Source organism: Hyperolius riggenbachi, chromosome 6, assembly GCF_040937935.1.
Source record: "Hyperolius riggenbachi isolate aHypRig1 chromosome 6, aHypRig1.pri, whole genome shotgun sequence".
Classification (NCBI taxonomy): Eukaryota; Metazoa; Chordata; class Amphibia; order Anura; family Hyperoliidae; genus Hyperolius; species Hyperolius riggenbachi.
Window position 1 is genome coordinate 320,352,524 of NC_090651.1, and position 23,538 is coordinate 320,376,061.

Consider the following 23,538-nt stretch of genomic DNA (forward strand, 5'->3'; position numbering starts at 1 on the left):
CTAACTATGTAACTATATGTAACGTAATATCGTATTTACTTTACGTTGCTGCAGAGATAGGGTACAACCCTACTTCTCCCTCCCTGATCTTTCCTTGCTAGTCAAGGTGAAGATTGTATAGAAAACGCATGCTCTTTGCTGATAACCGTTCGGTCAATATTTCCATCAAGGTTGGCCGAGTGAGGACTTAGCATTTAATTGTTTTTCATTAGATTCACTGTTTTTATCACGTTATAAAAGTCTGTTTGATTGAAAGCATAGCGCAGCATGTGGTAGTTTAGAGGACTTGAGGAGCTGCCTATAGACTGACTGTGAACATTGTTAGAGAACAAAGAGCTGGAAAGTGCCAGTAGTGCATTTTGTAGTTTGTTACATTGTGGAGGTTCTGCAGATGCAGCACAACCACATTCATTCACAAAGGGAAGCACGGCTGCTAGAACATACTCGGAAGGCTCTTGTCAGATAGGTCCAGAGGGTCCAAGTGGGCCAACACGATGGGAAACCTCTGTACTATCCAGAAGCTTACCTCTACCTAGGCACACCTCCCAACTTTTTGAAATGAGAAAGAGGGACACTTAAGCCACGCCCCTGTCACACCCCTGATCATGCCCTGTCACACCCCTAGTCACGCATACCATTAAGATTTCATAAGAAAAATATGTTGGTTTACAATTCAAACCACACTGGTCCTTTCTATTCTGTGTCACTTTCCTTCATATTAACATTTTAAAGAGGAACTCCAGCCTAAACAAACATACCGTCATTAAGTTACATTAGCTATGTTAATTAAAATAGATAGGTAATATAATCTCTTACCCACCCTGTTTTAAAAGAACAGGCAAAGGTTTGTGATTTCATAAGGGCAGACATCTTTTTGGTTGAAAGGAGGTGAAAGGGAGCATGAGACACAGTTCCAACTGTCCTGTGTGCTGATCACCCCTCCCAGTTGCTAGGCAACGTGAATAACAACATAGGTAATCCCTCCATCATGCTTTGCACAGCATCAGGGAAAAACCACCCGGCAGTTTTCTTTGGTGGGTTGAGCTTAGCTAAAAATGCAGCTAAAAAATGATGCTTTGGTAAGAAAAACAAAGTTCTGATGCTGTGAAACTGTTAAAGAAAAACACAAAACCTTTTGAGTTCTGCTAAGTAGATTTTGAGGCCTGGTTCACATTAGCGTTCCCTGTCCGGATCCACCTTATCGGATCTGGACCGCATACTGTACAAACGGAATGTACATTCCGCATAGCAATGCAAAGTCTCTGCGGACGTTCACATGCGTACGTTCCGTACAGCCCCGTTTCTTGCCCCGGGGCGCTGTTGAGAGGGGGGCGCTATAATGGAGGGGGGAGCCGGAGCCGCGGGGAGGGCAGCCCGACCTCTCCCTCCCTCTCCTCTCCCGGGCGCCCTCCGTGCTCCCCCCTCAGATGCAGAGTTCGTGAGCAGCAGGGAAGCGCTGTTTACAACTCACCGGCTGCCTGGCTCCAAGCGCTGCTCTCTCGCCGCTGGTCTCCTCTCTCTGTATACATACTGATACACGCTGCTTCCGGCTACAGGAAGCAGCGTGTATCAGTACGTATACAGAGAGAGAGAGGAGACCAGCGGCGAGAGAGCAGCGCTTGGAGCCAGGCAGCCGGTGAGTTGTAAACAGCGCTTCCCTGCTGCTCACGAACTCTGCATCTGAGGGGGGAGCACGGAGGGCGCCCGGGAGAGGAGAGGGAGGGAGAGGTCGGGCTGCCCTCCCTGCGGCTCCCCCCTCCATTATTGGGGGCATCTACCTATCTAACCTATTCTGGGGGCACCTACCTAATCTAACCTACGCTGGGGGGCAGCTGCTAATCTAACCTACGCTGGGGGGCACCTACCTATCTAACCTACACTGGGGGGCACCTACCTAATCTAACCTACGCTGGGGGGCAGCTACCTATCTAACCTATACTGGGGGCAGCTACCTAATCTAACCTACGCTGGGGGGCAGCTACCTATCTAACCTACACTGGGGGGCACCTACCTAATCTAACCTACGCTGGGGGGCAGCTACCTATCTAACCTACACTGGGGGGCAGCTACCTATCTAACCTACACTGGGGGGCAGCTACCTAATATAACCAACACTGGGGGGGCAGCTACCTATCTAACCTACACTGGGGGGCAGCTACCTAATCTAACCTATACTGGGGGGCAGCTACCTATCTAACCTATACTGGGGGGCACCTACCTAACCTATACTGGGGGGCACCTACCTAACCTATACTGGGGGGGCAGCTACCTTATCTAACCTATACTGGGGGGCAGCTACCTAATCTAACCTATTCTGGGGGGCACCTGTCTAATCTAGCCTATACTAGGGGGCACCTACCTAATCTAACCTATACTGAGAGGCACCTACCTATCTAACCTAGGGGGGGGGGGGGAGCGAAATTTTTACACCCTCGCCCTGGGTGCATTTTAGCCTAGAAACTGCACTGGTTCCGTACAGAACGGAGCCGGATCGGATCCGGACTCCGGAGGCTTTTCCAACATGTGCTATTTTTTGGGTCCGGATCATCCGGCCCACGCACCCGGACCGGATCCTGGCTGCACCATCCGGAAACAGAAACCTATGGGGAACGGAAAGCACAGAACACACAGGATACAAACACCTGATGTTCTACCCCACTTCCTATGCGTATATAGCGGCCATTTCGGATGGGGACACATGGGCCCCGCATTCCTGGAGTGGAGCAGCAGTGACTTTAACGTGCTGGAGCTGTTATGGCAGTATGTCGGAGGTGGAGGTGAGGCCTACAGCGGAGGACCTGATTCTACAGGTGCACCTTCTGCAGACCCCAACAATTTTTATGGTAATTTGTAATTTTTTTACCCCACGGATCCGGATGGCAGCCTGATGCATGCCTGATGCAAACGGACCGGATCAGGTTCGGTTCCGATCCGGATCAGGTCCTGATTCGATCCGGATCCGGTCCGTTTGCATGCCAAAACGCAAGTGTGAACGGGGCCTTAGTCCGGAGGTTCACTTTAAAGTTAGTAATAAATCAATTTAAAGAATGGGAATAAAGTTTACAGTTTTTTAGTAAAGAAATATATACTGGTATATTTACATAGAAAGAGGGACAAAGTCCTGAAAGCGGGACAAATGAGTAGGACTGAGGGACAGAGATACAGGGCTCCCAAAGAGGAACTGTCCCTCCAAAATAGGGACAGTTGGGAACTATGCCTAGGTAATTATCTAATGTGTGTGCCCCCGCTTATCCGGAGACTACAGGTTTACTTTAAAGCAGGGGTGTCAAAACGCAATCATGTAAGGGGCCAAAATCTAAAACCTAGTCTAAGCTGCATGCCAAATTGTTTATTAAGATTTAACAATTATTGAACAGTGTCAAACTATCAACTTAAAGCATGAGAATAAAGTTTGGAGCCAATTAAACACATTTTTCAGTAGAAAAATACACATTCAGTTCTGAAAGAGGGACAAATGAGGGAGAAAGAGGGACAGGGTTTCCAAAGAGGGACAGTTGGGAGCTATGACTGAGATCCTAAACAAGTACATATGCATCAACGGATCCTTGAAATTATGTTTCCAACAGTTAGGGGTACTTGACCAACCCAGTAATTATTACAGGGGTGTATGCCATAATGACATTGGGAAACACTACTTTAGGCCTGGTGCACACCAGAGGAGTTTTTCTGAGCGTTTTGAGTTTTTAAATTTGCTGCTAATGTTATCCTATGTGTCTGTGCACCCTGGAGCAATGAGGTTTTGTAAAAAAAAACAACCCATAGCATTACATTGAGGTACAGACTAACCAGCAAGGTCATGGTGACCCAGAACTCATTGGAGTGTGTAAGGGACTACAATGGTCCTAAAAGCCCCCTTACTAAGATGTTAAGAAAAACAAAAATTTGCTTTCCTAAAACAGAAAGAATTTGCGATAATTCAGGTTGGAGTGAGCTCGAGATGTCTCCCAGAGCACCACTGCTGAATATATGCAAATTAACCATTGTACCCTTAGAAGCTAAACACACCTCCAGAACCGCTGGATTGCAATGATGTGTCAGCTTGTTAAATTGTACAGAGCCATAATAATCCAACATGCATACAGACTGAATGACACATCATTGCAATCCAGCGGTTCTGGAGGTGTGTTTAGCTTCTAAGGGTACAATGGTTAATTTGCATGTATTCAGCAGTGGTGCTCTGGGAGACATCTCGAGCTCACTCCAACCTGAATTATCGCAAATTCTTTCTGTTTTAGGAAAGCAAATTTTAGTTTTTCTTAACATCTTAGTAAGGGGGCTTTTAGGACCATTGTAGTCCCTTACACACTCCAATGAGTTCTGGGTCACCATGAGCTTGCTGGTTAGTCTGTACCTCTCGGTTTACAAGCCCTACTCCATAGAGCCAAATTAATCCATGCCATGCACTGATGAGGATCAAACAATCTGAAACAGTCTGTATGCATGTTGGATTATTATGGCTCTGTACAATTTAACAAGCTGACACATCATTGCAATCCAGCGGTTCTGGAGAAGCATTACATTGGTAAGAGCTTTTGAAACCTCTAAAAGCTTTTCCCAATGTAATGCTATGTTTTTTTTTACAAAACCTCATCGCTCCAGTGTGCATAGACACATAGGATAACATTAGCAGCAGATTTAAAAACTCAAAACGCTCAGAAAAACTCCTCTGGTGTGCACCAGGCCTTAGTGAATACAGAGGAGGAAACAAGTTCAGGAAGCAGAAGGATCTTCCCAGCTATTGTATTGTAGTTAGGTCACTCCCACTTCCAGGATTACCCGCAGTGTCATAAAGTAGCTGAACAGGATAGAGTCTTTTATTGCTGTCCACTGCAAAAGCTGTTTTCTGTGACTCTAGGAAATAACAGCCTTTTGCAGCCAGTCTGCACTAAGCAGATTTGCACAGTTATGACGGAATAGCTGGGGTGAACTCTGACACAGGAACTAGTTGTATTAAAGGACAACTGAAGAGAGAGGGATATGGAGGCTGCCATATTTATTTCCTTTTAAACAATACCAGTTGCCTGGCTAGCTACTATGGCTGCTATGGTGAGCCCTACATCACTGTATTCAGTCATTTTCTGGGTTTTTCATTAAGGCTGCTTACACATAGGGACGTTACAGGCGCACGTTAGTGCGCCTGTAACGCTCCCCCAACGCACAGCAATGTAACACAAGTGGGCTGTTCACACAGCCCACGTTGCGTTACATGTAACGCTGCACGTTCTCCCGAAAGTGCAGCATGCTACGGCGTTAGAGCAGCTTAAGCCGCGTTAGACTGTCTGCACATGCGCAGTCATGTTGGGGAGGAGCGGAGAGCGGCCAGGCACATGGCTAATTAATATTCACTGCACGTTGTGACGTACAGTGTTTACTTCCTGGAGCGGCCGCTCTGTGCGGTGATTGGCCGGCGGGACCACGTGATGCCGCATGCGCACAAGAGTACGCATCACGGCATCACGGACGCCAGAGTGAGCTGCACAATGCGGCTCACTCTGACGTCCACATAGAAGAGCACCAGGCGTCGCGTTAGGTGCACGTTATGCGACCTTAACGTGGCACCTAACGCAACGTCTTAGTGTGCAAGTAGCCTTAAACTGTTTATCAGTATTTCTGCCTTCACAGCAAGGGGAACAAGAATATACAGGTACAGCATGAAATTCAGTTGTTAGTTTATGGTTAACAACACTACCCTTATCCTTTAAACATAAATTACTGTTTAACTCATGCCCTCTTTAACCTAATCCCATAATTAATGAACAATGCGCAGATGACAGCCTCCTTTTTGTTCCTCCCTACTGACATTCACATTTAGCTGTTATATACTGTAAGTGCGCGCCTATCACAAGCACTGGCCTTGTACAGTGAATGTACATTGATTTACCATTCATACTTTGCCTAGCAGTGGCACATATGTCTGGCTTCCCAGAATCCTCTGCAGCGCTCAGCTTCTCATTAATCCCTCTGCCAGGGAGTGCGAGCTGCAGAAGGCACGTGTCTGGGAGGGTGGAGGGGATGTAGCTGCCTGGCAGATTATCGTCTTATTTCATTATCTGCTTCCTGGACGTACTCGTTACAAAATAATCTCATTATTTGCTGTGTAAAGGGGTATTTTTCCAGAACTGGGTAGACGGTGGCATGGAGAAGCGTGCCGAACCTAGGTAGACAATAGACTTTTGTTTGGCAATGCTATCTTCTGCTGTATTGAATCAGAAGCATAACAAGTATTTTTTTAGACTGGTTTGTAGGACATGTCACTGTGTGCCTCAGGCTTGCTCCGAAAAGATGGAGTGAGTGTAAATTTAGATTCTAGGCCTCATTAACCCTTCTGTGGCATCCTCTGATGTATTGGAAACCCTGGGTAATATATTGTCAGCAGATTGTTGTTAAAAACAAGGGTCCTGATCTTCAGAACTTTGTGTATGCTGGAAATCAGTGAAGAAATAAAAGGGGCCAAATTAGACGAACAGTTGGAAAGCTGGGTTACTGCATCCTAACCGGGATGTCACCATAAAAATCAAATTTCAACAGCAACTGGTATGAGTGTATTAAGTGATAAAGATTCTAATCCTGCGTTCAAAACTTTCTAAACTTTTTCTGCTGTTATGGTTTGAAGTTATCACACACCTTAGGAGCACTGGCCCTTTAGTGGTCAGCGCCAAACAGTTGCATGCTGGGGGTTCTTTTTATCTATAATATATTCCTCCTCTTCCATTTATTTCCCTGCCTAGCTGCTTATTTTAATACGATCCCCTGCTCACTTGTGTTTACTAGCAAGGCTGCGGTGACTCAGCGATTGGAGGAGAAAAGAAAAAAAAGTAAAGGGCAGAAATGACATCAGGATTTAGCCTAAACTGTGGGCAAAAGACATGGTTCTCAGCAGGAACAGGATCCTCTTAATATCTACAGTATATATCAAATCGGATGTATGTATGTATGTATGTGTGTGTGTGTGTGTGTGTGTGTATGTGCCCCGATCACTCGAAAACGGCTTTACCGATTTGTACGAAACTTGGTATACAGATCCCTTACTACTTGGGATGATATGATCTGGGGGTCTCGTGTCCCCCCTGCACACCTGGGCGAAGCTACAAAAAGCAAATCAGATTTCACCCATTCAAGTCAATGGAAAAAAATGTAAAAGGCTGCCATTCTGCCAGTAATCAAGCCAAAGTCCCCACACTTGGCACAGTTGGTCACTTGGTGACCGAGGTTACGAATCCAGGAAAAATGGGAGGAGCATAACACAGCCAATCAAATTTCAGCCATTCATTTTAAATGGGAAAATGTAAACTGCAGCCATTCTTAGACTCTTAATCGCAGGGTTCTCAAACTTGCCACAGTTGGTCACTGGGTGAATGCGATTAAGATTCAAGAAAATGGGTGGAGCCTACAACAGCCAATCAAAATTCACCTATTGATTTTCAAGGGGAATATTTAAACTGCTGCCTTTCTTACACTGTTAATGGAAGAGGCTTCAAACTTGCTACAGTTGGTCATTGGGTGACTGGGGTCCAAATTCACTAAAGGAGCGGGGCCACCTACAGCCAATCAGATTTCCTTGGTGGATAAATTGCTTCCATTCACACATTTTTGATGCCAGGAACCTGAAAGCTCACAAACTTGGTCACTGGGTGACTGTGTGTCAAGGTTACTAAAAATGGGCGGAGCTAAAAACAACTTTTACTGGAAAATATAAACTACAGCCATTCTTACACCGTTAATGGCAGGGCTCTCAAACTTTGCACAGTTGGTCACTGGGTGAATGAGATTAAGATTTTGGAAGGTGGGTGGAGCCTACAACAGCCAATAAAAATTCACCTTTTGATTTTCAAAGGGAATATTATACTGTTAATAGCAAATGCCTCAAACCTGATACATTCAGTCATTGGGTGATTAGGGTTCAAATTCAGAAAGGGGCGGAGCCACAAACAGCCATATTTGTTTATTTTTAAATGGGAATATACAAAGTATTGATATCAAGGGCCCCAAAGCTGATAAACTTGATAACTGAGTGTCCAGTGCCAACAACTAAATTTTTAACATGGCAGGGTACCCAAACTTTACACAATTAGCCACTGGGTGACTGGGATCAATATTCAGAAATGTGGGTAGAGCCTACAACAGCCAATCAAAATTGACCTATTGATTTTCAAGGGGAATATTTACATTGCTACCATTCTTACACTGTTAATGGCAGAGGCCTCAAACCTGATACAGTCAGTCATTGGGTGACTGGGGTCCAAATTCACCAAAGGGGTGGAGTCACAAACAGCCAATCAGATTTGTTAGATTGATTTCAGCTGTTCTCTTATTGGCAGGGTTCTCAAACGTGACACAGTTGGCCACTGGGTGACTGGGACTAATATTCAGGAAAGTGGGTGGAGCCTACAGCAGCCAATCAAAATTCACCTTTTGATTTTCAAGGGGAATATTTACATTGCTGCCATTCATACACACTTAATGGCAGAAGCCTCAAGTCTGGTAAAGTCAGTCACTGGGAGACTGGGGTTTAAATTCTGAAGGGAGCGGGCCAAATACAGCCAATCAGATTTGTTTAATTTCAATGGTAAAATGCAACTTATTTATGCCAAGGACCCACTGGCGTAACAATAGGGGATGCAACCCCTGCCGTTGCGGGGGGGCCCGGGGCCCCCCTAGGGCCCCTCAGGGACCTTTGGAGGGCAGGAGGGGTCGCAGCATAAGAGGAGAGTGTGGCAGATCGGTTGGGAGGGGGGAAATTCCCCCCCCCTCACCTCGGGCTCTCCTCTTAGCCCTCCCCTCCTGCAATCATTGGTGGCAGCGGGCACCAGCAGCGTTGGCGGCAGGCTGAATACATTACCTCATTCTCACCGGAGCTCTTCCGTTCTCTAAGAGCTTCATGCAACTTCCTGTGTAAACAGGAAGTTGCTCTTAGAGAACGGAAGAGCTCCGGCGAGAAGGAGGCAATGTATTCAGCCTGCCGCCGCCGCTGCTGCTGCCCGCTGCCACCAATTATTGCAGGAGGGGAGCGCTGAGAGGAGAGTCCGAGGTGAGGGGGGGGGAATTTCCCCCCTCCCTACCAATCTGCCACACTCTCCTCTTATGCTGCGACCCCTCCTGCCCCCCAAAAGTCCCTGAGCGGACCCTGGGGGGGGGGGAGGGCGGATTTTTTTTTTGCAGGGGGGCCCGGGGATTTCTAGGTACGCCCCTGCAAGGGCCCCAAAGCTCATAAACTTGGTCATTGAGTGTCTGTATGTTAAGGTTAGAAATAGTGGGCGGAGCCAAAAACAACTAACTTTTTACATTGGAAAATATAAACTGCAGCTTTTCTTACACCGTTAATGGCAGGGTTCTCAAACTTCACACAGTTGGTCACTGGGTGACTGGGATTAATATTTGGAAAAGTAGGTGGAGCCTACAAGAGCCAATCAAAATTCACCTATTGATTTTCAAGGGGAATATTGAAACTGCAGCCATTCTTACACTGTTAATGGCAGAGGCCTCAAACTTGCTGCAGTCGGTCGTTAAGTGTCTGGGGTTCAAATTCAGTAAAGGGGCAGAGCCAAACACAGCCAATCAGATTTATTTGCTGGATAAACTGCTTCCATTAGCAGAATTTTGATGCCAGGAACCCAAAAGCTCACAAACTTGATCATTGAGTGACTGTGTGTCAAGGTTGCAAAAACTGGGTGGAGTCAAAAACAGATTTTTCTGGGAAATTGTAAACTGCAGCCTTTCTTCACTGTTAATGGCAGGGTTCTCAAACTTTGCCCAGATGGTCACTGGGTGACTGAGATTAATATTCAAGGAAGTGGGTGGAGCCTATAATAGCCAATCAACATTCACCTGTTGATTTTCAAGGGGAATATTGAAATTGCTGCCATTTTTACACTGCTGATAGCAGATGCTTCAAACCTGCTACAGTTGATCATTGGATGACTGGGGTTCAATTGCTGGAGAGGGGGTGAAGCCACAAACAGCCAATCTGATTTGTTTCATTTCATGGGAATATACAAATTATTGATGCCAAGGACCCCAAAGCTCACAAACTTGGTCATTAAGTGTTTGTGCGTTAGGGTTAGAAAGTGGGCGGAGCCAACACCAGTCAAATACATACACAGGCAACGCCGGGTCATCAGTGGGTGGAGACAAATACAAATTTCCCTGGGAAAATGTAAACTGCAGCCATTCTTACACTGTTAATGGCAGGGTTCTCAAACTTTGCACAGTTGGTCACTGGGTGACTGAGATTAATATTCAGAAAAGTGGGTGGAGCCTACAAAAGTGAATCAAACTTCACCTATTGCTTTTCAAGGGGAATATTTAATTGCTACCATTCTTGCACTGTTAATGGCACAGGCCTCAAACCTGGTACAGTTGGTCATTGGGTGACTGGGGTTCAAATTCAGAAAAGGGTGTGGAGCCACAAACAGCCAATCAGATTTTTTTATTTCAGTGCAAATTATTGATACCAAAGACCGCAAAGCTCACAAACTTGGTCATTGAGTAATTGTGTGTTAGGGCTAGAAAAAATGGACGGAGCCAACACCAGCCAAGAACATACCCGGGCAACGCTGGGCAATCAGCTAGTTTACTATATAACATTTACTGAAATCAAAACATGGACAGTACAATACATGTGTTATGTAACTAGATCAAGTATTTATCTACTTATATATGTTTTTCCCTGGCATAGTATGGCTAATCCGTCTGCTTTAAAGTGAACCTGAACTGAGTGAAATTGTTTAAAATAATCACATAATGTACCTGTGTAACGATTGGTGTCGGCACGCAGAGAGAATCTGATTATTGGTGATCTGCAGTATCACCAAGAATGCAGATATATACCTGATTATTGATGATCTGCAGAATCACAGATAATACAGATATATTGCTAACCTCTGAACACCTATAGGTATGTAAGTGTTTGATGTAACAGTAGTACTTTGAGTAATGCACCTGCTGGGCAGGTGATATTAGGTAGTAAAGGAACACTGCTCTGAGAGTACAGGAACCTTCCAGCAGCCTGAGACTCTCCAAGTGGTGGAGTCAGGCTGGAGACAGGAAGGGCCAGAGAGTGAGTGACACCTGAAGGTGGATGTCACTATCCGGTCTGGAGACTATCTCTTAAGAGCAGAGATAGCTCTCGAGGTCAGACACGCCTGGTCGGTAACACACGGACAGATAAAGTACAAAGACAGAAGGCTGATTCGGTATCCAAGGCAAGCAGGGTCTGGCAACGGAATATCAGATATGTGAGGTACCGAATCAGAGGACAGAAGAGTAGTCAAGAAAGCAATAAGTCATAACAGATATCAAACAATGCCTAGTCTGGGTGTGAGGTCCGTGGTCTCTCCACCCTGGAACTAGTCTGATGTATAACAAAATGATCGCACAAGTCCCCTAGTCTTGGGTGCGAGGTCCGTGGTCTCAGCACCCTGGAACTAGTCTGGAGTATAACACAAATGATAATACAGTTCCCTAGTCTGAGTGCAAGGTCCGTGGTCTCAGCACCCTGGAACTAGTCTGGAGTATAACACAAATGGTAATACAGTTCCCTAGTCTGGGTGTGAGGTCCTTGGTCTCTACACCCTGGAACTAGCTCAAGCATAAGCAGAATAACAGTTTAGGTAATCTGGCTCAGTGTGAATTCCCAGGTCCACCTGGTTCAAACACACTGTTGGATCTGACTAAGGTCTGAGTGCTTCCACGTAGTGTTCGCAACGGCAGACAACTTGCAACTGGCCAGCAGTAACTATATATGGAGTAGTGCTCTCCAGCACCACCCCTAATTGATCAACCAATAGTATCCTGCTCCAGTGCTGGGCCGAAATTACGCATGAGCGTAATTACGCATCGTAATTCAATGAAAATTTACGCGTAAGCGTTACGCGTCACTTACGGTCTTACGCGTAATTATTTACGCGTAAGACCGTAAGTGGTATCGTAATTACACTGTCTACCGTAATTGCTAGGCATGCGTAATTTTACGAACACTTACGCGTAATTTTACGCGTAATTACTAACGTAAAATCTCCCATTTTCTAAGAGTAGCCAATCAGTCAACATCCTAAGCAACCAATAGTATCTTCTCCCGCCCTTCAGTATAAGCGTACGTTTTGACGCATACGAATGATATGTACGCAATAACTGTCACATTGACGGCTATTGCGTACATATCGTCCGCATGCGTCAAAAAACACGCATTAATGGGTATTACGGCACTACGCGTAACATCGTAGTGTAAGCTCCTTCATTTCGGTATCCTTACGCGTAAATGCGTAAGTTTACGCGTAATTACAGTGATGTACCGTAGATATTTTCCTACGCCGTAACCGTAATTGCGTAATGCGTAGTAGCGTAAAATTACGCGTAATGATCCGTAAGCGTAGATTTTTCCATTACGAGCAGCACTGTCCTGCTCTGGAGTCAGCTGATCTCTCTGCCCAGTATAAGAATTCTGCCTCTCAGCGCCTGCGCGCGTATTCCTAAGCCTGTGTACACTAACAGACTCAGCCACACCTGACACACGCTGCCGCGTGCAAACCGCCGCGCTGGACGCGGAACCAGCCGCCTTACTGTTGTTGCATGCTGCAGCTTTCCGCGTTCTGCCCTGCTACCAGACACACGCTTCCGTGTGCAAACCACCGCATTGGACGCGGCATCAGCCGCCTCCTCAGTAGCACACGCGGCGGCTTTTCCGCGTTCTCTCACAACCTGCAAATGAATATTACATGCTTACCTCCCCTTCAGTTCCTCTCAGAAGCTCACCATTTTTTCTTACAACAATTCGTTCTAGTTCTGACAAGATTTTGTCAGAACTGAAATATATATAATTTGCTGTCAGTTATATATCAGTTGCTGTCAGTTATAACTGAAAGGACAACTGATGAGCAAGGTAACGTCCATGTTTCCCTATAGCTCAAGTGGGCGATATTACAGTTTAATAGTGTGCCAACCAAGAAGCTGTTATGGGGTAATTGCCATTTCTAAGATGGAAGACGGAGAATTCCATCGATCATAGTGGACAAACAGTATGCAGAAAAGGAGGAAGAGATTGATGAGTAGACTATTCGGAAGGTAAGTATGATGGTATGATGTATGTATGTTTGTTTTTACTTTTCATTTTCAGCTGCCGTGCGCACACCCAGCCGCCCGCTCATACGCCCGCCCAGCTCCCTGGCCCCGTCCTCCTGTCTCTGTGAGGCTGGGTCCGTGCTGCGCACATGCGCAGTAGCAAAGAGCACGGACACAGCTACATAGGGACAGCGTGACGCAGGGACACACGGGTTTTATTATAGAGCAGCCTTTCTCAACCTTTTTACCCTGGAGGAACCCTGCAAATAACTTTTGGATTTCGAGGAACCCCTGTAATTATTTTGCAGGAGGCTTGGTCTTTAAAAGTATGTGTAGCTGTTTAATTCACTACCCCCTATTATACTGCCACTCATACTGTCTCCTGAGCCCCTAATTTAGTGGTTCTTGTTACAGTACCACCTATTATAGTGTGCTCTATTACACTTCCCCCACGATAGGGGAAAATGCCAAGGAACCCATGCAGAGTGCTCAAGGGACCCTGGTTGAGAAAGCCTGTTATAGAGGATAATAGTGTAGTGCCCTGATCTTTATGTAGAAAACTCAACTGTTTGTTTGTTTGTTTGTTTGTTTGTTTGTTTGTTTGCTTTGGCACATGCACAATTTTTTCAACACAAGTGATCCATTTTTATATGATTGTTTAGGTACCTGTGAATTCCGCATCTGCTGTGACTGTAAGGATGTCCGACTCAACAAATTCAAGATGGCGGAGCACAGTTGGTTTTCTGTTAGGTCATTCAGGGCCTGATCGTCTGATCTGGTAAGATAAATGATTGCATTAATTGCTATCACATTATGTTTCCATCATTATACAAGTAATTGCCACTCACACAGGATTTTAAAATGTTTGGGTAATGGGACTGATGACAGCAAAGAATTCAGTCTAAATACCTTGAAAAATGTTTACACCTCACAGTCACGTGATTTTAAAATATCAGTATCTAATGCTATTGATTTGGTGGTCTGATTCCCCGTTAGAACACGTTCAGTTATTTTAATTAGAGTCTCATAAGAGTTAATTAAATACATACTTCCCAGAATAGCATCTATCACTTCTTTTCCACCCTGTCAGATCTAATCATCTGGCTGGCTTCTAATTACTAGTGTTGTCTGCCGGTCTCTGATTCAGAATTATGTGTGAAATAAGGAACAGCTTGAGGCCCCTTTTACACTTGCATACCTCCCAACTTTTTGAGATGAGAAAGAGAGACACTTAAAGAGGAACTCCAGCCTAAACAAACATACTGTCATTAAGTTACATTAGTTATGTTAATTGAAATAGATACCCACCCTGTTTTAAAATAACAGGCAAATGTTTGGTTTCATGATGGCAGCCATCTTTTTGGTTGAAAGGAGGTGACAGGGAGCATGAGACACAGTTCCAACTGTCCTGTGTGCTGATCACCCCTCCCAGTTGCTAGGCAACGTGAACAACAACATAGGAAATCTCATCATGCTTTGCACAGCATCAGGAAAAAACGCCCGGCAGTTTTCTTTGATGGGTGGAGCTTAGCTAAAAATGCAGCTAAAATGATGCTTTGGTAAGAAAAACAAAGTTCTGATGCTGTGAAACTGTCAAAGAAACGCCAAGCCTTTTCAGTTCTGCTAAGTAGATTTTTAGTCCGGAGGTTTACTTTAAGCCACGTCCTTGCCACACCCCTGATCACGCCCCTGACACACCCCTAGTCACACATACCATAAAGATTTCATAAGAAAAATATATTGTTTTATAATTCAAACCACACTGGTCCTTTCTATCCTGGTTCATTTTCCTTCATATTAATATTTTAAAATAAGTAATATATCAATTTAAAGGATGGGAATAAAGTTTAGAATCAATCAAACACATTTTTAGTAGAGAAATATATATATGTACATAGAAAGAGGGACAAAGTCCTGAAAGAGGGACAAATGAGGAGGAAAGAGGGACAGAGCTCCCAAAGAGGGACTGCCACTCCGAAAGAGGGACAGTTGGGGGCTATGCACTTGTCTTCCACAGCTGTGTTGCGTTACCCTGTTTTACTGCAGGGTAACGCAACAGCAATGAAAGGCAATGGGGCCTAGCACACTTACATGTCGCATGGCGCCAGAAGCGCCCAAATCGGCTGCTGAGCCGCCACAAAGTCAACAGCATGTTACTGTTGGGCTTCCGCGGCTCCAGAAGTATTGTGAAGTCAATGGGTGATGCAGGAAATGTAAACATGTTGGCGGCGGCGGTGCGGCACACATGTGTGGAACAAAATGACTACGACGGGGAAACTTGGGAATCCCAGTGATGTACTTCCTGTCCAGCAGGGAGTACATCACTGGGCACATGACTCTGTCAGCACACTCTGCCGCAGAGTCATATGATTAACGTTTTGTGCGTTGCGGTGAAATGCAACAAGGGCGGGGCATTGCACAGCAAACCCAATGGCCAGGTGCAAAACCAGCCTGAAGCTAATGAGCCCCAATGCTGGATTCCTGTAAAGCTTATACTGGATAAACTCTTCCAAGATGATCCGGAAGAGCTGTGCTGAATCATCTTGGAAGAGTTGGCTGGTGAACCCAGGTGGTACACGGGTGGATCCGTAGCACTCTTGTCCCCTGCATCACTTCAGTGCTGTCCTTTAGGCTGTGAGGCTGTGAACGAGAGGACATTTGAAGGAGGGTTTTTGAGCACTGCAGGGGAGAGCACAGACTACATCAACCAACATTGAACTTCCTATAACTGGATGCTAGCTGATCATGCGGCTTTACTCAGATGTGTTTTGCCTGACATCACCCAATCCCATGCACGCCTCCAGGACTTCTCAAGAGCTGCTCCAACACTATGGAACTCCCTACCTCCCCCCATTATGCTTTCCCCCTCCTTCAACATCTTCAAGAAAGCCCTCAAAACTCACCTTTTTACTCTGGCCTACTCCCCCCACCCCCCCTTCACTAGTGCTCTAAACCCGCAGCTGAACTCTGCTCCCCTACCTGTTGTGTCCCTACCTCTCCCTCTAGATTGTAAGCCTTCGGGCAGGGCCCTCCTCCTTATGTCTCCTACCTGTTCATGCACCTTCATTACCGCACACCCATCCTATGGATCTGAGTGAACTCGACTTGCCTAATCTCCATGCTCCCATCCAGTGACTAAGCATTACCTTGTACTCATACTGTGCTGCGTGATCTGGTTTGCATGTATTCCTGTATTGTCTTATTGCTGTACGTCATCCCTACATATTGTCTGTAACCTTAACCAATGTCTGGCGCTGCGTAATATGTTGGCGCTTTATAATTACAAAAAATAAATAATAAATAAAATAAATAAATGTATCAGATTTTCTTAAAGGTTATTTTAGTTAGTGTAGAGAAATAGAATCTATCCTTCTGGTACCTGAGCTCTGGCATGGCAATGTAGGCCAATCCAGGCAGCTCCTTCCTTGTAGAGTCCACTTGTGGGCCGGAGTATATGGCGTCTGTTCGGTAACCACTCTCTTCAACATCCCTAGTGTGAAAACAGTCAATTATTTCTATTTTGTCTAAAAAACACTTTTATGGACTTTCTTGCCCATCATTGGTTATAAGGAAAATCCTGGCAACCTCATAACACCCAACTTTTTGAGATATGAAAGACAGACACTTAAAGAGACACTGAAGCGGAAAAAAAAATGATATAGTGAATTGGTTGTGTACTATGAATAATTACTAGAAGATTAGCAGCAAAGAAAATATTCTCATATTTTTATTTTCAGGTATATAGTGTTTTTTCTAACATTGCATCATTCTCTAATATGTGCAGATTACACAACACAGAAGTCGTGGAGCTTAATGGCTTGTTTGCATAGAGATAACAACTGGAGTTTCTTAACTCCTCCTGTACTGGAAACAATTAGACTGATGTATCTGATCTTAATGTTTTATTTCTTAGCTGTGCTACACATACAAATCATAATATCATATTTTTTTTTCTCGCTTCAGTGTCTCTTTAAGCCACACTCATAACCATTAGATTGTAAACTCGCAAGGGCAGGGCTCTCACCCTTTTGTGTCATGGCATGTTATTTTAATTGCTTGCACTCTGTTATACATTTATACATTTTAGTCATGTTAAATTTGCTATTGTAATCATTCACCTGTTCTGTATTTTGTACCAGTGTTCATATTTGATGTATATCAGTGTCTGTATCATTATGTATCCCTTGTTTGTTTTCTTACATTGTACAGCTCCACGGAATATGTTGGCGCTTTATAAATAAATAATAATAATAATAACCACGCCTCCGGCACGGCCCCTAGTCACGCATACCATAGAGATTGCATAAGGAAAAAAATGTTGTTTTATAATTCAAATCACACTGGTCCCTTCTATCCTGGTTCATTTTCCCTCTTAAAAACATTTGAAAATAAGAAATATATCAGTTTAAAGGATGGAAATAAAGTGTCAACGAAACACATTTTTCAGTAGAAAAAATACATATATTTACATAGATCTGTACTGAAAGAGGAACAAATGAGGAACAAAGAGGGACAAGGGGACTGAGTTCCCAAAGAGGGACAGTTGGGAGCTATGGGCAACCTTCATTACCTACAAGGCTATTAAATGTTCCAATAGCAACTGTATTACCTGTAGAATGCTGTGTAATGACCCACACTGACAATCTAACCATTCTGACAACGGCCTGTACTTTATAAAGAAATCACCGAGTATATGGCCCCTCTTCCTTGTTTAGCTCTGAGTCACTGAGTGAAAGTATTTTATAACATGCCACTGTTTACTTTTTACGGCATGACATAGAATCACTCATTTAAATTCATGAGGTATGTTTAATTTATATATATCCCTTCCCAGAGCATTAATCATAGGCCACAGGAAGCACATAGTGAAATGAGGTAAATAAATTATAACTTCTCAATAGGCTGCAATCCTCCACAATGGGGGCAAAATGGCCGCTCACAGGAAGTCCCAGCAGGACTCCTCTAACCCATATGATTCTGTGAGAGACCCCTACTGTCAGATTGGGAGCAGTGATAGCTTGCGTAGGAACAAAGGCTCTTGACGTAGGTGATATTTTGCTACTTTAAAGTGGACCTGAACTCAGAACTTCCTCTCTGCTTTAAAAGATACCCAACAGTATAATAACCTTTAAAGAAAAACATTTCTTTGTTACAGCTGATACAAGTCTTAAAATAAATCTGCAATGTGTCTACTTCCTGGTTTCCTGGATTGTTGACATCCTGTGCTTTCAAGTTAGCCTCTCTGCCATGGCAGTCAACTGACACAGCTGAGGGATCAAATTCTAACTTGTGATTGGACACAGATGAGGGGGGATTAGACAGGCTAAACTCTCTAAATGCATACAGGGTGCATTTCTCTTTGTTTTCCCTTTGTCCTGTCCTGTGCAAGAGTTCAGGTCCACTTTAAGGAATAAGTTTAGTTCCAGATAAATATTCAGGGATCCACTTCACTCATCCTGTTTTACGCAGTCTCAAGAATGGTGCCATACGCCATGTCTTTCCAGGTCTCTACTGCTATTGGAACCCCATAGGAAGATCTTCTGCCAATCCTAGAAGGCTGTATTTAGCTGAATTCTAATACTGAGGCAAACTGCCACTGACCTAACTTTATACTGTATATTCTCTGTTTATTCCTGTGGATAATTCTTTGCAGGTTGCAAGATGGTCTATCGCCCTCTGCTGTTTATTTTATGGAACACATGATATACTCAGTATAGCTATAGAGGCAAGGTATAGAGTTGTCATTTTATAAACCGAGGAGTATTGTAAGGTCCATTTACTTACAAGTTAGGTCAAACCGTTTGGCTAATGAAAGTGAATGGGATGGTGCACACCAGAGAGGTTCATTTTTTCCACAAACGCAAACTCGGGGCTACAGCAGTTTTTAGATTTCTGAGGCGTTTCTGCCTCAATGTTAAAGTATAGGAAAGTGGAAAACCGCTCTGAAAAACGCTAGATCAGGGCAGTTTTCCAGGCGTTTTTGTTACAGAAGCTCTTCAGTAACAGCTTTTACTGTAACAATATCTGTAATCTGCTACACAAAAATGCTCCAAAAACACTAGGCATGTTTAGAAAACGCCTCTAAACATGCCTAGAATCGCTCTGAAATTCTGCTTCAAAAACCTCTAGCGTTAGCAGATTTGCTAGCGGTTTTTGGTGTGCACTGGACCTCAGTTTATATTTTTTTATTTATATATATATATATATATATATATATATATATATATATATATATATATATATATCTCATTCCCTGTTTTTGTATTTATTTATTTCTTCCCCCCTCCTTCTACCTGCCAGCCAATGTATACCCGCTGTACTGCGTCGGTCGTTGGGCATTCAAACGCCGCTAGCGACGCACTCCCGACCCGCCGGCGATCGAGAGAAATCTTCCGCACGAACGGATAGACAAAAATCGATGGTAATGATCGATTTCGGACGGATTTGATCACTGTGATCAAATCGGCCGTATATCGGTGGAAAAATCGTTAGGTGTATGGGCCCCTTAAGGCTTATTGTTTTTTTAGGGAGGGACCTCCAGAAATCTAAATATTGTGTATTTAGGGAGGGACCTCCAGAGATCTCCAAGTATCTCCGGTGATCCAGTAAACCTTGGCTAGGTTGATAAAGTAAAGATTTGACTCAATTGGGTCATATCAGGTCATAATGAATTTTGACCAACATTTTAAATCTTGCCCATTCTGTTTTTTCCCTCTTGAAGAGGAATTGTCCAAGAAGGGGCAAAAAATGCAAAAAGAAAAAAGAAAACCCAGACGTTTTAACCAGAAAAAGATTAACTACCTGGCGACCTCTCCATGCCAATGGCCGTGGCGGCAGCCCCAGGACCGCCTAACGTCAATTGGCGTCAGATCCTGGGGCCAGCTAATGCAGGAGATCGCGCGCAGGCTGTGCACGCATCTCCTACTCGGGGGGAGACTTTTAGACGGCAAAACCGCCGTCTTTACACAGAGTACAGCGCTGTACTGAGCAGCAGTACTGGGGACAGCCGTGTGACACGGCTGTCCCCCTGGGGGTACAAGAGAGCGATGGGCTCTCATAGGCAGAAGCCTATGACAGCCGATCGCCAGGATAGGCCGGCTGGGGGGAGGGAGGGATTTATATAAAGAAAAAAAAAAGAGACACAGTCTAAAATATAAATAGAAAATGAAAATAAATATTTATAAAAAAAAAAAAATAAACAACTGGGGGGCGATCAGACCCCACCAACAGAGAGCTCTGTTGGTGGGGAGAAAAGGGGGGGGGGGGGGTCACTTGTGTGCTGTGTTGTGCGGCCCTGCAGCTTGGCCTTAAAGCTGCAGTGGCCAATTGAACAAAAAAACAGCCTGGTCTTTAGGGGGGTTTAGCACTGTGGTCCTCAAGAGGTTAAAGTGGACCTGAACTCTTGCAAAGGACAGAAGGAAAACATAGAGAAATGCACCCTGTATGTATTTAGAGAGTTCAGCCTGTCTAATTATCCCTCATCTGTGACTAATCACAAGTTGTAATTTGATCTCCCTGCTGTGTCGGCTCGCCGCCTCGGTAGAGCAGCTAAGGGCCTGTACACAGTGTATGTATTGTGCTGCTGTGTTTTTAAAATTGCATGTATCTTTTAATCGTAAGGTCTTTTGAAAAATCATGAAAATTGTGATGACCTGTACACACTGGTGCGATGCGATTTTAGAAAAACGCAATCGCATTGACTGCTGCGCTTTTTAAGTGCTGCGCTTGAAAACTGACCTGAGAAATGCAATGCATGCAATTTTCATTGCGTTTTTAGGTAAACAATCAGGAAACCAGGAAAAGATACCCTCAGCGAAATCCCAATTGCATCGCAAATGCACAAAAATCGCAAATAGAATTTGATTAAAAAAATGCAATTGCAACGCACTACATTTTCAATTGCGCTTGGCGATTTTCAGTGTGTGCAGGCCCTAATTTGTAAACACAGAATATTAACAATATTTTTGCTTCCATAAAAGCAGGAAGTAGACACACTGTAGGTTTATTGCATGATTTGTATCAGCTGTAACAAAGAATCAGGTGTTACTGACATTATTGACAGATCTGACAAGATAAGCCAGACACTACTGCAGCCAAACAGATCAGTTGGGCTGCCAGGCAACTGGTATTGTTTAAAAGGAAATAAATATGGCAGCCTCCATATACCTCTCACCAGTGGCGTAGCTAAGGAACTGTGGGCCCCGATGCAAGTTTTACATTGGGCCCCCCAAGCACTCTATACGTAACAATTGATATGACGCACCAAAACCTGCCAATGGCAACTACAGTGTCAGAGGTATAAGAAGGGGATAGGGAACAGCTTGTTAATGATTATTACCATTCAAATCATCTACAGAAGTGATCATTACAAGCACAGGAACAATAAAGTGCTAATACTGTAGTTGAGGGAGGGCCCCTTGGGGCCCCGATGCGGTCGCAACCCCTGCACCCCCTATTGCTACACCCTTGCCTCTCACTACAGTTGTCGTTTAATGGTTATTTTGCTGTTGCTTATCTTTTAGAGCAGAGAGGAAGTGCTGAGTTCTGGTCCACTTTATGACATGTGGCCCTGGCAGGGGCATAGCAATAGGGGGTGCAGAGGTAGCGACCGTATTGGGGACCTAGGACCAGAGCGGCCCCAAAGGGCTCTCCCTGAACTACAGTATTAGATTCTATTGGTCCTCTGCTCATAATAATCACTTCTATAGATACTTATAATAGTGGTAATAATAGTGGTAATCATTAACACACTGTTTCCCATCCCCTTCTTGCACCTCTGACACTGTAGTTGCCATTGGCAGGTTTTGGTGCACCGTATCAATTGCTATGTATAGAGTGCTTGACGGGACCCATTGTAAAACTTGCATCGGGGCCCACAGCTCCTTAGCTACGCCACTGGGCCCTGGGCAAGATAGTGGCTCTGGTTGTAACCTTTTTTCTACATTATGCAAAAGAAAGAGTAATCATGTTTATCTGACAGTTTGCTGTTAATCACAATATTAGGCCTTTCCCTCCATGATTTTATACTGTAAATCAGATCAGAGACCAGCAGATAACATCTTAATGGATTTGCTTACCTTTTTCCCGCCATGGCAGAGTTGATGAGTTTTCGGATGGCGGCTGATCCTCTGGCCCGGCTGAACTCACTAGTGAACATGCCATCCACGTGTCTCTTATTCCTGTGTATAAAATGAATAATGCATGACTACTGAGAGAGTGCAGGATTTCTACAAGAGGTGAACTGAAAAAACACCGGAAGTGAAAATAAAATGATGAGATGATTCCTTGTATGTGTTTCAATAAAGTTAAATAGAATACACAACCCAGAGTCTCATATTTGTTATATTTACTTCAAGGACTTCATTTTAAGATTGCATTCTAAACAGCAGCTATGACAAATCTGCCTTGCTGAGCTGAAAAGCAAACAGAAATAATGAACCTTCCTGCACTAAAATCTTATCAGAAGCCTTTCCTCACTCAAGCACTTTTAGCTTCTCTTTACTTTTCAGCAAACCAGATTGAATTCAACAAGCTTATGAGCATAGATGACAATTTTAGTTTGTAGGGAAAAAAAAAAACCCAGAAAGGGACTTTAGACAATTTCTGGAAATAGAACTATATGTTTATGCCATCATGTCACTTCATGTGTGCTTAACTGGCATCTACCTTTGTGTATAGTGAAGTCAATAGGCTTATTCCAAAATGGAGTGAGAAACATGTGGTTCTAAGATCAACTAGCAGCGTGCGCACTTAAAGAGACACTGAAGCGAGAATAAATCTCGCTTCAGTGCTTATATTCAGCAGGGGCATGTGTGCCCCTGCTAAAACGCCGATATCCCGCGGCTAAACGGGGGTCCCTTCACCCCCAAACCCACCCCTGCAAAATCAACGACCAATTTGGTCGTCTATTTTGCTGCTCTTGAGGCAGGGCTAACGGCTGCAGCCCTGCCTCTCAGCGCGTCTATCAGACGCGCATCGCCGCCTCTCCCCCGCCCCTCTCAGTGAAGGAAGACTGTGAGGGGCGGGGGAGAGGCGGAGATACGCACTGACAGACGCGCGTGAGGCAGGGCTGCGGCGGTTAGCCCTGCCTCTATGCGGAAGAGGGGATGCGCTGCACGGAGGGGGATTTGGGGGTGAAGGGACCCCCGTTTCGCGGTGCGATAGCGGTGGTTTAGCAGGGGCACGCATGCCCCTGCTATCTATGAGGTCTGAAGCGAGATTCATTCTCGCTTCAGACTCTCTTTAAAGGACAACTGAAGTGAGAGGGATATGGAGACTGCCATTTTATTTCATTTTAAAAAATACCAGTTGCCTGGCAGTCCTGCTGATCCCCTGCCTCTTACTTTTAGCCATAGACCCTGAACAAGCATGCAGCAGATCAGGTGTTTATGATATTATTGTCAGATCTGACAAGATTACAAGATTAGCTGCATGCTTGTTGCTGATGTTATTCAGCCACTA

At 44.5% G+C, this 23,538-nt stretch overlaps 1 protein-coding gene and 1 long non-coding RNA gene across 2 annotated transcripts in view; one reads left to right on the top strand and one right to left on the bottom strand.

Moving 5' to 3' along the window:
• SCT (secretin) overlaps positions 1-23,538 on the bottom strand; it is a 31,264-nt gene that overhangs the window by 5,209 nt on the left and 2,517 nt on the right. The window contains exons 3-5 of the mRNA XM_068243016.1: positions 22,155-22,256; positions 16,457-16,567; positions 13,744-13,852 (exon numbers count right to left, since the gene is read on the bottom strand). Coding sequence (XP_068099117.1) covers positions 13,744-13,852; positions 16,457-16,567; positions 22,155-22,256 — 322 coding nt within the window. The remainder of the gene's footprint in view (positions 1-13,743; positions 13,853-16,456; positions 16,568-22,154; positions 22,257-23,538) is intronic.
• LOC137522875 (uncharacterized) lies at positions 970-22,399 on the top strand. Its single transcript, XR_011022469.1, has 3 exons — positions 970-1,079; positions 13,740-13,855; positions 22,174-22,399. It is a non-coding gene; the product is annotated as an uncharacterized lncRNA (long non-coding RNA).